General features: G+C 37.6%; 2 protein-coding genes across 3 annotated transcripts; both read right to left on the reverse strand.

Annotated features, from left to right (window-relative positions):
* Positions 1 to 177: 177 nt before the first annotated feature.
* On the reverse strand, positions 178 to 7816 carry LOC116289425 (uncharacterized). Of its 2 annotated transcripts, XM_031696344.2 has the most exons (10): positions 7711 to 7816; positions 6112 to 6208; positions 5141 to 5530; positions 4448 to 4747; positions 4090 to 4194; positions 3841 to 3942; positions 3181 to 3294; positions 2788 to 2858; positions 2510 to 2636; positions 178 to 1070 (listed from the first exon to the last, which is right to left on the reverse strand). In XM_031696344.2, the coding sequence occupies exons 2-10, from the start codon at positions 6170 to 6172 to the stop codon at positions 1039 to 1041; spliced, it is 1302 nt and encodes a 433-aa protein (XP_031552204.1). In that variant the 5' UTR covers positions 6173 to 6208; positions 7711 to 7816; the 3' UTR covers positions 178 to 1038. The 2 variants fall into 2 exon arrangements, with proteins under 2 accessions (XP_031552204.1, XP_031552203.1); XM_031696343.1 differs by lacking the exon at positions 178 to 1070 and having other exon boundaries at positions 1530 to 2636.
* Positions 7817 to 8950: 1134 nt separating this feature from the next.
* On the reverse strand, positions 8951 to 13323 carry LOC116289426 (uncharacterized). The gene is made up of 5 exons (XM_031696345.2): positions 13170 to 13323; positions 12475 to 12543; positions 11616 to 11918; positions 11071 to 11174; positions 8951 to 9951 (listed from the first exon to the last, which is right to left on the reverse strand). Exons 2-5 carry the CDS (start codon positions 12530 to 12532, stop codon positions 9799 to 9801), a joined length of 618 nt encoding a protein of 205 aa, XP_031552205.1. The 5' UTR covers positions 12533 to 12543; positions 13170 to 13323; the 3' UTR covers positions 8951 to 9798.
* Positions 13324 to 13672: the final 349 nt, after the last annotated feature.

Below are 13672 nucleotides of genomic sequence, written 5' to 3' on the forward strand. Positions count from 1 at the left end.
GTTTTGCGACGGAAAAAAAAAACGGGGAACCTGGAGGAACCCTGAAATAAAGGGAGAACGTACTCTACTGATATAAAGTAGTACCCTTTAGCGGTTGAAAAAATTGAAACTTAGTATGACAAAGAGAAAATGAACTAGTTCTTGTTATGATTGAATTTATTGAATATTTATGTCAGTTGAATTATTCTCTTTGTTGTTCAAATGTTATTTGATCCTTGAAATGCAAATACTCTGAAATATTCTTGTTATCTGGAAATCTTAGACTTACATTGGAGTAAAAAAGGTTTATGTACAAATTATAAACTGCTACAGTATTTATAAACAATTAGCGGCTCGAGCCCGAAGGTCAGAATGGGCTGTTGACTCACAGGCTATGAGGGCGGGAGGACTAATTGTTTTAGTCAAATCCAACTAGTAGGTCAAATATATAGATGCAAACAAGCTTTAAATTAAAGTTAAATTTAATGTCTTGGTTTTCAAAGCCGGCACTTTTCACTACTAGTAGGTTATAACTTATAGCCTAGTAGTAGGAATGCAGCATTGATGATAAACCGCTAGTTGGATTTGATTAATACGTAATAACTTCGTGTAATATAACGTTCAACGTCTGAACAACTATCTATTAGCTTTCCAAATATACAACTGACTAAAAACCAAGCTGACGTAGAAATATCAATTACTTGGCTTCAAAAACGCGCATCAATCATTAGACGCCTTGCATTTGACGTCAAAACAGCTTAATTTGGAGTAAAAAAACAAAAGAATTCAGTTCAACAAACCTATTAGAAACCTATTGTTATGTCCTCAAAATTGAGCTGCACTCCCACGTGCTGCAAGGGGACTATATTTGATCTTGGTTGACGCATCATTTCTTCATCATAAAAGCATAAAAATGTTCTCATTTGTTTAAAAAAGTCTTCTCTAAAGTAGTAAATATAAATGAATAAAATTGATTTAGAAAGCAAAGCAGGTTTTTCTTCCGTTGAAGGTCACGTCGTTGTTCCCCATAATGTAAAACGATGATTCAGTGACGTCATACTAATTAATGCCTTTCCATCCGTCCGGGTGTTCTGTTGATTTGGAATAACGCCAAAAAGTATATTAGACTACATGTTTAAGTTCGCCTTGCAAAAGTTCAAAGGAAGACTAGTAACTTTTGAAACAGTTTTCAGTAACGACCCTTGTCAACCAAAAGGTTGTTGGACTGAATTTGGATGAATATGGGGGAGTCGATGAGATCATTATTTTTTGGTTGACGGGGAGGGGGGTCGAAGGGTCGAAATCATAAAGATTAAATGATACTCCAAAGAGGCACTTAGGAGTGGCTGCTTCTTTCTCATTTTTTTGTATCCCCTCTTTATTAACAGGCAATATATTGCTGGTTTTCTATCAATCCCAAAGGAGTGAAATAACAAAAGACACAACGACCATGTTGGTTGATATAACAAAAATATAATTCACTGACATTCTTTCGTTAAATTCAACCAAGATGGCTGCTATGCCGTCATGTGCAAACGAAGAATAGCTGATTTCCTCTCCCAAGTAAAAAACACTTTTATACCGCATTCAAGATAGTCAAATCTGACGTCATAGTATGTCATTTTACCATGATCCTTTGCGGGTTGCATATACAAATCTTTTAAAGTAATTTCATGCATAAATTGTGTTCCCAAACAAAATAAGTGTTTCAAGATGGCCAAGGATTGAGGTAGAATGACAAATACGTCCTAAAGTTCAAACTAACTCAGCATGCACATAATCTAAGGAGTTAAGTTTACGTTGCGCTTTGGAGCTTTTTTCTCAGGCTTTTACATAATCGTGCAGGCAGTATAGAGAACAAGCCATGGTCATGAATTTTGTTTACTTTTTTATTTAAAAAACAATGAATTTTTTATCGTAAGTTTACAAATATTGTTTTATTCTTTTTCTTTTTCTAATTTTGCGATTTACTTTTTGTAGGCTTTAGATTTATAAAACTAATATTGATACAATATACATATTTCCTAAAATGGTTGCCATTTTTACTGCCCTAACACAAAACATTAAATCGAGGCTTCAAGGGTAACACATTGCTTCCCACAGCCTTGATTCAATGCTATGTTTGTCATTAAAGCATCATTATCCTCACAGCCTTATTTACGTGTTAGGGCTTGGTCACTTTTAAATCTTAGTACGAAATATGGTAGCGGCTATTTTTAACTCTAAACATAGCTTTAGCATAATAAGCCTAACATAAAGTTCTGCTATAAGTTAACCAAAATCCCTTGCCTTCCCCCCACGGACATAGACCAAGTCCACCCTAGAGGGGAGAATTTGATACCGCAAAGGATCAAGGTAAAAGTAACTTTTGAATGACGTATCACACTTACACCTTCACATTATGTACATAGGCTTGTCTCCGAAATTTTGCAACACAAGGAAAAGTTTCAGTGCGTTTTAGATGTTTTTTCTTATTACATTCGATGTCTGATTGGTTCTCGCAAAAGTTCATAATTTGTTGACTTTTTACCCAGAACTCTCCGCGCCACCAATGCAACAGCAGCTGTCCCGACGATTGCAGCCGCAACACCACATCCAATGGCGACAGCAAGCGAGGAGATGGACTCCGCCGAATCGGAACCAGTGAGGTCATGGATCTAAACACAAGGAGAAAGGTCAGTAATGGATAATGTAAAGTACAATAGAAAAATAGTTTCTTTATTTACTTGTATAGCGCTTAAGATAAGATACAAGAAATATTATTCTTGACGTCAAAAGAAAAAGATTCTATCGAAATGACTATCTTACTTGAAGATCTGTTTGTTCGCTCATCTTCGTGAATAGAACTTCTTCTCCGTCTTTTGCATTAACTATAGTTGCTAAGAAAGAAGTGGAACTGTTAGTATTCAAAAAACAAAAACGAACGATCGCCTCCATGCATCAATCATGACTAACTTCCAGTGTATCAGATATTTGGACGAACACCTATCAATCACATCCAAATATCGATCACTTGACTAAGAGAAATACTGTTCACGCACCTCTAAATATCGACCACTTGTCTGAGAGAAATACTGATCAGTCACCTCCGAATATCGACCAGTGAGCAATCGCACTCACATAACAAGGGACTGGGTACCAGTCCAAACCTAAAACACCTCACGTCATTACTGAGATACAATGCGCATGCGTCATTCCTACCTCCATTTGAAATGTTACAGTGCTTTCCTTCCCAGCCGATGTAACATTTACACTCTCTTGATTCGGTTGAGTTGTCAACGCAGACTCCGTTGTGACAGGGAGGGTTGCACGTTACTATGGTAACGAAAAGAACTTAGCAACTGACGGTGACGACATTGGTGGAGACACTTATCTATCTATCTAATGAATAGTAGGGAATCAAGGGAGATGTAGCGATATTGCACTCGCATCTTACCCCTGTTGTCTCGGGATCGGTTCCCAGACTCGGCATCACATGAGAGCAGAGGTTTTTTTGGTGTATTTCTCTATTTGAGTGTTTATCTCCTGATCCTACGATTTTCCTCCCTCCCAAAAATCTAGCAAACTAATATCAATTCCAATTCGCTCTGTGGGTTAGCCTTGCCCTGACTTAGATCAGCCCAGAGGTTGTTACAGGGTTTGATCTGTGAGTTAGCCGTGCCCTGACTTAGATCAGCCCAGAAGTTGTTACAGGGTTCTATCTATGAGTTTGTCGTTCTCTGACTTTGATCAACTCAGGTTGTTTAAGGTTTGCATCTGTGAGTTAGCAATGCTCTAACTTTAATTAGCCCAAATGTTGTTTCAGGGTATCCATGAAATTTGAATGATTTTTTTTTAGAAGTGAATGAAAGAGTTCCTTACATCGTTTGCTGCAGGTGTCACCAAAGTGCCCCAAAGCGCATTGACATGTGTCATTATGAAGACACCTGCCATAAACTCCACAGCCACTAAAACCGCAAAAACCTGAAGTATAATAATATCAGAAAGATCAGGCTTAATACGCTTCACGACCACTAGTGAATAAAAATCTGAAACAAATTAGAAAGCATAACCAGTCGAGAGCTTAAAGAGGAATGTTAGTTGTGTGAAAAAGCTGTTTATTCTCCATACCTATTCTTGCAGTTTTGTTGCAATCTTCGCCCTCAAAGCCTCGATCACATAAGCAGTTATTTTCACCAGCGCACAGTCCATTAACACATGGCTTAGCACAGAAATCTGAAATTTATTTAAGATCATTTAAATAAGACTTATAGACCTCTTTCCCTTGAGCGTAATGTTCCCCCATGTGTCTTCTCATGCGCAGCCATTAAAAAAAGAAATGATGCTCTAGAGAATGACACGTGGTCTGAAGTGGGAAAACATAAGGTAAAGATGTCTATTAGAGACCTGTCAGCGATTAAGTCTAATGTAAAACGGTTGCCGTAGCAGCAATGGTTGCCTAGCAATGGTTGCCTAGCAATGTTGTTACCTTTGTGTTTCTGTCTTTTATTGTTTCGTTTATTCATATACACAATCGTCGGATTAAAACTTTTCGATTTCTTCACCGGGACACTTTGACAGAGTTCGTCAGAGTAGCACTCTACAGTATAACATTTCTGCTTCAAGAAGAAAGCAACGTCACAGGATTCACTTTGACAGCATCGATCAATGCAATCGTAGACGTTGTCGACCACTCCAATCTCTTGCACTTTGCCTGCTGTCTTGCCCCCTCTCAGTGTAAAGTTGTAGGCGATTCTACTCGGGACACAGTGATGGGGTTTCTTTGTTACTAAAAGATATCAATAGTGAATTAGTGTTAAGCTATTACTTTGGTGTACACTTCTCCCTGTATTTTTACGCATATATTTGTATATATATATTTGTAAGTTAAAGGAAGAAAGGAGGTAGGAGAGGAGAGGAGAGGAGAGGAGAGGAGATCTAGGAGAGGAGATGGACGGAAGGAATGAAGGAGGGAGGACTGAGGGAGGGGAGAAAGTAGAAGGGAAGGAAAAAAGGATAAAAACAAAAAACAAATGATAAGGACATTTAAATGATAATACAAACTTAAAACAGGGAAGTGAGGGAGGGTTCGAGTTTGAACTTGAGTTAAATGCGCTTGTATAAAATTTGTCTTTTTATTTTCTTAAAAATGAATAGTGCAGATAGAAAAGTAAGAGTTTACCATATTTTCCGATTCCTTGTGTCTTTTTAAAGTTCTCGATATCATCACCTTCTCCTCCACCTCTGACAATATGCGAGATCTGCACACTCCCATTGGCTGCCATGGACGGTATGGCGGGAATACTTTCACAGGATTTATCAGAATGACATTTCACAGTATAGCAAACATTTCCAGGCATGAACGCTACGTCACACGAGGGATCGTGACAGCACGCGTCTACACACGTCTGCATGTCACGCATCACGCCAAGTTTAGTGAATTTTCCTGCGTTTATTCCCTGTCGTAGCGTGACATCTTTCCTGATGTCCAGGTGTGTGCATGTCGGTAGTTTAATTGTGTCGAGGATTTTAGCGTTTTCTCCTTTCTGATCCACAAGAAAGTATTGGAAAACTAGAGGGGAAAATTAATTAATTAGATTTAAGCCACTAAATGTTGAGTCACTTTAAAAAGAAGAAGCCGTTACAATAAAAAATTCAAATTGAGCCGCGTTTCTTTTGGCCCAGAAATGTTACTTAGCGGAGACCACAAGGAACGTGAGCTCTGTGAATGAGAATGTGTTAGATGAATAAATGACAAAATAAGTTTGACTAAAATGACAATAGAATAACATTTACAGAGGAGCATTCACGTTACAAACCCTTAGTGCAAAGCATAATGGGATTGTCAGGGGATCGTTGGGGGAGAGGATAGAAATGCTGATTTTTGAGCTAAAATCCCAGGGTGCATCACGCATGACGATGAAAGCGTGCGTGGTTATGTTATTTCTTATCAAAAATGCCTATTTGGTTTTTAAGATGCGCCTTCTCTCAGTCACTTTCTAACATAGATATAGGTGTCCTTTAAACCAATCGCAGCGCGCGAGGTTACTGCTTCTCCAAACAGAATGTTCAGACGAGCACGATACGGTACAGTTTGTACCACAATTTATTTTTTGAGTCTCGTGAAATCTACTCTAACAAACAATCACTGACCTTGTGCAGTGGCAAGTGTGATGATTTGAAATGTCCATACAATCTGCCAACAGATCTTCATCTTCTGTTTCAGGAAAGTATCTCTTCACTGTTTTACCTGAAACAACAAACCAATTAAGTGCAAACTAGGATAGCTGTGTGGCACACACGAGAAGGTTTGGCGGGAAACGAAGTAAGTTCTCAATGATTCTGTAAATTTAAACGTGTATCCTGAGTTGTCTTATATGGCACCCCTAACCTGAATATCAGGCCTTCGGGATCCCTGGGGAGGAATTGGGGGCCTGGGGAGAGGGGGAAAGTTTGGGAGAGCATGACACTCGGGTTACGGCGCTTCTATTCATTTGAGTCTTATATTTTGGAATCAGGATTCTAAATCTAAACCTCATTGTGATTGGACCCTGAAACAACCTCGGGTCCTTTTATGGCTAACTCACAGATCCATTCTTAGAGTGTTGGGGTTTGTGGAGGGAAGAAAACCAGAGAACGCGAAGAAAAATCCTCAAATCAAGGGAAAGACCTAACAAACTCTAGTCTTGGGGCGGATCCAGAGAAGGTGTACAGGGGGTGCGCACCCCTCCCTGGTTCGACTTTGTGCCCCTACTTCGAAGATAACCAATACAAAATAATGTTTTTTCCCTTTGATTGTAAGAGGTGAACCCCTCCCTGGGTTAACTTTGTGCGCAGCAGCCGTCCCTGTCACGTGATGCCGAGTTCAGGAATCGATGAAAGGCGAGTACCCTTCCACTAAGGCGCCCTTGGTTCCCATGATATGCTGAATGTTTCTCATTTGATCACGCATCGCGGTCTAGACGTTAATGTTCACCGTTTAAGGAGAATATCTTTAGGTGGTGTCATTTGGTTATCTAAATACTGATTCGATCGTTCTTGGGTTTGTTTTACCAACAAAAACTAGAGTTTTCCATATTAATCTATATTTCCTGTTTTTGCTTTTACTTTCTCGTGATGCAATCGAAGTAAATAATATAAAAACTTAATTAAAATACAAAGTGCAGCTACGAGAAAACCCTTGAAATTTTAATTTGAGAGCTAAAAATCACCAGGATTGCTTGAGGGAAAATACTAAGATCAAAACATTAGGATTTGCTCTTTTGATTCTATGAAAATTGCTTCAATAAGATGAGACCTTTGTAGTTCTTTAAAATTGTAGTAGATATATTATCACTTTATCGGAATTGTTTCTTAGATATGTGGGTGAAGCATCAAATTAGACCATCATGATTTACACTAGTGCAGTGTAGTAACTGATTTTCATTGCTATCGACAATAACATAATGTTATATTTTTGTCACTTATGTAATTGAATTTTGAATTTTGAATTTTGAATCTTGAATTTTCAATAATAATTTTTTTATCATCGCTTGCCAATTTAGGATCCTATGATTTCTGTGCTTAATATTTAAGGCTACATTTTTAGGAACTGCTTGAATTTTGCCTCTAAAAATAACTTCCAAGAAAGTCCGCCATTTTGTTCGTTGGTTGGTTATTCATCCATCACACATCGACACCGATGAACAACTTTAATATTAACAATCGACTAAACTACCCATAAAACCTTACAAATTATCTACACATACTTACAAATTCCAGTTAATTCTAAGGATTTTTAGGCCATTCCATCACAATGACAGCTTTTTTCGCTCAGATATCGGAGCTTAAGAAGATCGTGAATCAAAGAACACACGAACGAAAGATGAAATCTAAAATAAGATATTACGTCATTACTTTATTTTGATAAAGAGAGGATGAACACTTAAATATTTAACGACTAAATTTACTCGAATCAAATCTTTATCAATCCTTTATTATTCATTTCATAAATATGACGCTACTAGTAGTGTATAAAAGATTCTTGTAGGGTTTGAGTTTTTATATAAGGTTTTTTGGTCCTTTTTTCTAACGTCTAAGGAGACGAAGTGAAGTGCAGCACGAGTTATAACCCTTTTCAGAGGCCATGGAACCCGTCGTATATCAATATATCACCAGTTCGATGGCTTATTGTTTATGACAGGTTGAAAAAAGGAAAAACTCTTTTAACTGAACAGTAATTAAGCACTGTATAGTGAAGTTATTGATATAAAATAAGGAGTTAAGATTGGATGAACGTGAAGTTATTTTTGCGAAGATTTAAAGAATACGATGTAACTATTAAGTTAAAGTAACTATTAATGTAAAAGCTAGTGTAATAAGAGGGGGGATTTAGTTTCCAAGCTGTGAAGAGAAAACTGGAAAATTGAGAGAGGGTTGAGGAATATACGAAGCGAATAAGAACGCAAGATGAAAAAATGTGAAAATGAAAAAAAATGATGAAGAAAGTAAAATGTGTCAAGGATAAAAAGGATGTCTGATATGAAAAGCTGGGGAAATGAAATAAATGTGGAATAAATAGATGAAAGAACTAAAATGGGAAATAACTAGTAATGCAAAAAGATGAAAAATCAGAGATTAGAAAATGAAAACAATTTAAATGTAAAGACAGAAAAATGTGTCAAAGACAAAAAATGTGTAAGATATGGAAAAGAAAAGCGGAAATAATATAGAGGAATAAAGAGAATATGGAAAAATTAATGTACAACTAGACGAATAATGAGAAATCAGAAGTTAAAGGAAAAATAACTATTTTTTATTGATGGTTTTTAACCATTCCCAAGAGAATTAAATAACAAAAGACACGACGGCCATGTTGGAGGATATAACAAAAGAATTGATTGACAATTCGTTTGTTAAGTTCCCTCCAACATGGCCGCCGTGAAAACCATCAATTGATAAATATCTATGTATAGATTAATTTTAATTTTAAAAAACACAATAAAACATCAAATCATTTAACTCAACATTGTAATTTTCTGGTAATTTTATTGTCGTTTGGTTTAATACTCAAAACGAATAACGATAGATTCGTCATAAGTTTGTTACTGTTCTTATTCGTATCTTTATTGGCCAGTACTTCATCCTTACTGGATACACACTCATCTACCAAACTACTATATACCATATAGACTTTTTCGATGCAAATGCATTCTTCAATAGACCTAATCGGCTAACGTGTTGCTATGTACGTTACCACCCAATTCAAACCTTCTGGGAATAGAAGCGTTTGTCTCTACGAATTCAACTGTGAAACCAAAATATAACGAACAATGAAACTTAGTCCCATGTGGTTTGAATTGGGTGGAAACGTACATAGCAACACGTTAGCCGATTAGGTCTATAACTCGTCGTTGTCAAGACAACCTCTCACGTATTCATATCATATCCGAGGCTTCCCAACGCTTGTTTTACATGTTCCCTCCGCTAAAAGCAACCAGATTTCTTTATACATTGTTAAGCTTTTCTGCTTGAGCCTTTCCCTCAAATTAAATACATTGTAGATAAAAACTACAGTCCATATGTCGGGATCCCTGTGTTGAAACAGCAACACATGAGCACTAAATATTCCGCTAGTCTGTATGAATGTGGGCTCAATAAGAACCCCGGTCACGTGGTTTCTAACTTTAAAACAATTGGCAAACGAAATGGGAGGTGTAGATTTAGCCTTAGAGAGAACTGCTTGTTTGAATTATGATTATTTACAATCCAAATATTGGATGTATTTAATATTAATATTAATCTAATAGTTAATGTTAATATTAATCTAATGATTAGCTGCTATGACTGACATGAAAGCCATTAGGCTGCTGTGTTTTTACTGTTGTCAATCAATCTTCTTGTCATCATGATAACACCAGCCACGCCCACACAGACTGCGACTGTTCCGCAACCAACAGCCACCACCAGGTCAATGACGTCTGAAGACCTCTTGGTTCGTTTGTATTTACCAGTCTGAATAAATTAAGCAGAAAGTGGTCAGCGGTGAATCTTAAAAGAGCATGCACAATTATAATGCCATTTGCGAAAGGCATTATGAAAGGTGGTGTAGTGATAATGCACACATCTCTCAACTGTTGAACTCCAGGTTCGATTCCTGGGCTTGGTTTCATGTGGGAGTAGAGTTTGTTAGCTCTCCCTTCATTCGATGGTTTTTCTTCCATCACAAAATCAATTGCACTAAATTCCAATTCGATCTGTGAGTTAGCCATGCCCTGACTTAGATAAGCTCAGAGGTTGTTTCAGGGTTCGATCTGTGAGTTAGCCATGCCCTGACTTAGATCAGCCCAGAGGTTGTTTCAGGGTTCGATCTGTGAGTTAGCAGTGCCCTGACTTAGATCAGCCCAGAGGTTGTTTCAGGGTTCGATCTGTGAGTTAGCCATGCCCTGACTTAGATCAGCCCAGAGGTTGTTTCAGGGTTCGATCTGTGAGTTAGCCATGCCCTGACTTAGATCAGCCCAGAGGTTGTTTCAGGGTTCGATCTGTGAGTTAGCAGTGCCCTGACTTAGATCAGCCCAGAGGTTGTTTCAGGGTTCGGATCTGTGAGTTAGCCATGCCCTGACTTAGATCAGCCCAGAGGTTGTTTCAGGGTTCGATCTGTGAGTTAGCAGTGCCCTGTTTTAGATCAGCCCAGAGGTTGTTTCAGGGTTCGGATCTGTGAGTTAGCCGTGCCCTGACTTTGATCAGCCCAAAGGTTGTTTCAGGGTTCGATCTGCATGTGAGTTAGTCGTACCCTGACTTTGATCAACCCAAAGGTTGTTTCAATGCCTTGATTTAGTTCAGCCCAGAGGTTGTTTCAGGGTTCGATCTGCATGTGAGTTAGTCGTACCCTGACTTTGATCAACCCAAAGGTTGTTTCAATGCCTTGATTTAGTTCAGCCCAGAGGTTGTTTCAGGGTTCGATCTGCATGTGAGTTAGTCGTACCCTGACTTTGATCAACCCAAAGGTTGTTTCATACCTTGATTTAGTTCAACCAAGAGGTTGTTTCAGGGTATAGATATCATTCCAAAATAGGCATTACTCTAAACCACCTTATAGACTGAACGTTAACTGGACTACCATAGATCACTTACCCCAAACGCGCTAACTGTCGTCATACCATCGTCCGCACTAACAAAAGAACTTAATGGTTTCTCTGCAAGGTTCTCATCTACTGCAGGTTCAGCGTCAGGTTTATCTGTGATTAAAATACATGTTTACTCTTCTGTGTCCAGAGCGTTTCCCTCATAATTTGACTTGGTTTGATTAAACACATGAGAATTCCTTTTTTTGTCTAGCATTTCAAATATTAAGAGGAAATTTTTTTCAATAATGAGCAATAATGGCAAAAAGCTCCAAAAACTAGACCTTCGTATGAATTTTAATCCCAATTTTCGTTTTGGGTTAACACTTTGATTCCACTTTCATCGGTCATCTCCACTTCCAAACAAGTTAAACTTTCTGAATAACGATATTTTAGCCTTGTACAACAGCGTTTCTTCAAGAAAATAGTTTTTGGCGCTCACCACTTGAATACGAAAAGAATTCTCTCTTAACCAATAAATTGTTGATTAGTTTTAAATTTTTCCCATTTTTTATATATTTTCATTTTTCTTCTATTTTTTATTCATTTTCTTACCTTTTAATTTCGATTTCTTATTAACCACAGACAAGATAGTCCCCAGTTTAGGTTGTTTTGCTTGTTGAATCTCACACGACTCCTTGCTATTACACTGTACCAAGTAACACGCACTAGTGACCATGAACGCCACATCACAGTTCTTACTGTCACAGCAGTGGTTGATACAATCGTCTATTCTGTTCACTTTATCGAGTTTATAGAATTTCCCTGCCTTTGCTCCCTTAATTAAAGTTACATTGTAATCCACAGCACTTCTACTGCACAGCAAGGCGTCCTGGTTTTTGAGGTCAAGTTTGGCGGCTGTCAAAAGAAAGAATATTGATTGGTTAGGATTGAGAACGAGACTCGATGGAAAAGACGGTGATTGGATGGTTTGAAAATGAAACTAAATGGAAAGGATTTTGATTGGCCAGCTTGAAAACGAGGCTCAATGGAAAGGTGTCGATTGGTTAGGCTCAATGGAAAGAAGCTAGATCGAAGTATTTGGAATTCTGAAGATTTCGCAATCTCTTTCAAGGTGAGTAAATTCTAAATATTATACAAATTCTCTAAAGGTTAGACAAAATACATCTATTTAGCTTGATCTCTGCCTGAAATTATGTCGAAATGGAAAAAAAAGTATTTACAGTGAGTCATAAATCGGCGAATAGTGGAGGAACGTGGTAACTGAATCTCCTCTCTCGCTCGCCCCTTAACCTCCGCCCTTCCCCACTCCTCACCCCTACCCCTCGTTCCTCTTCCCTTTCCCCGCTGTGTTCCTCTCCCTCGCCGTATTCGTCTGTCAGCATTATCCTTAGGTACCGCATAAAGCAGCTTGTAATATGCTTGTGTTGTCAAGTTAAGTTTATTGACATACCTGTCACACAAGCCAGTAAGAATACTCCAAAGTATTGAATCATAACAAAGTAGTCCATTGTACTCTTAACTTCCATGTCAAAATAAAAGAAAAACAGTTAATTTGTACATGATTTTTCACCCGAAAATAACGATAAACGGTAATTGCAATAAATCGAAATATTTCTTATATTAAAAAAAAAAAAAAAGAGTCGATTCCTATTATTAAATATCATTTCGAAGAAGCAAAATTCTGATATCTTTTCCTGACAATTTATTAAGGTATTTTGCTCATTTCTGGATATATTTATTACGAAACTATATCTAAAATACCAGCAAAAGTTAGAAACGTACAAAAGAGTGGAATTTGACCTCATACTACGAGTCTGTTGAAGCATATCAGGAATAAACAATGTCCCGTCTAATTTTACCCGTAGTTTTTAGTTCTTGGGGTGTTTTATTTACAGTTTTCAGTCTCTGTCTTAAATAAAGCTATTCATTTAGACTAAAAACAAATATGACTTTTGTACGGATTTAGCGTTTAACTCCGATGTTACCTTAGTTTTTTCTCAAGATAAATATAAAAAAATATGGCACAGAGTCTTAGAAATCACAGATATTTTTAGCAAAATGATTTTTACTTAATTCTGTTATCAAAATTTCTGAAGTAATTCGCTCAATAGAAATTGTCTGATTAATATCATTGGAAATAAATACCTTGAAGATTGAAGTCGACTTAAGGTAGTTTGGAAGTCGAGGAGGGAAGATTTGTTTTACCAAATCTTTTGCGATAGGATCCTCAGTCAAAATTCAGGCTTGGATGAAGTCACTACATTGGCGAACACGGAGTATTTTCAGTGTTGATCGCCCGCGCATGCGCATCAGTGATTGACAGTTTAGTTCGGGTCACCTGCTGTTGATATCAACCTGCAGAACGCATTTGGTCAGCAGTGAAAATGGAAAGGCCCGTTGAGTCGGATTTAAGTAAATCTTCACTTCATATCATAGTGAAAATGTCTTCAATCTATCTCTGTCCTTGGAACTTTCAGATTTTACCGATCACAGTAACATCCTCTGGGCTGATCAAAGTCAGGGCACAGCTAAATCACAAATCGATCTATGAAGCAACTTCTAAGACTGATCCAAGTCAGGGAACGACAAAATTAGAAATATCGGACGAGTACATAGACAAAAACTGCCATTAATTTAAACAACACAAA

The sequence above is a fragment of the Actinia tenebrosa genome, unplaced genomic scaffold (assembly GCF_029948245.1).
Source record: "Actinia tenebrosa isolate PJP-AT-01 unplaced genomic scaffold, QUT_ActTen_1.0 PGA_scaffold16__25_contigs__length_10494907, whole genome shotgun sequence".
Taxonomy (NCBI): domain Eukaryota; kingdom Metazoa; phylum Cnidaria; class Anthozoa; order Actiniaria; family Actiniidae; genus Actinia; species Actinia tenebrosa.

Excerpts from the sequence above, each read along its gene's own strand:
- LOC116289426 (XM_031696345.2), bottom strand. The coding sequence starts at position 12,532 with ATGGACTACTTTGTTATGATTCAATACTTTGGAGTATTCTTACTGGCT. Across the intron at positions 11,175-11,615 it reads TAAGAAATCGAAATTAAAAG|ATAAACCTGACGCTGAACCT; the intron begins GTAAGAAAATGA and ends TTTTAATCACAG. Across the intron at positions 9,952-11,070 it reads CGACAGTTAGCGCGTTTGGG|ACTGGTAAATACAAACGAAC; the intron begins GTAAGTGATCTA and ends TAATTTATTCAG.
- LOC116289425 (XM_031696343.1), bottom strand. The coding sequence starts at position 6,172 with ATGAAGATCTGTTGGCAGATTGTATGGACATTTCAAATCATCACACTT. Across the intron at positions 5,531-6,111 it reads CACACTTGCCACTGCACAAG|TTTTCCAATACTTTCTTGTG; the intron begins GTCAGTGATTGT and ends TTTCCCCTCTAG. Across the intron at positions 4,195-4,447 it reads TAAAAGACAGAAACACAAAG|ATTTCTGTGCTAAGCCATGT; the intron begins GTAACAACATTG and ends AATAAATTTCAG.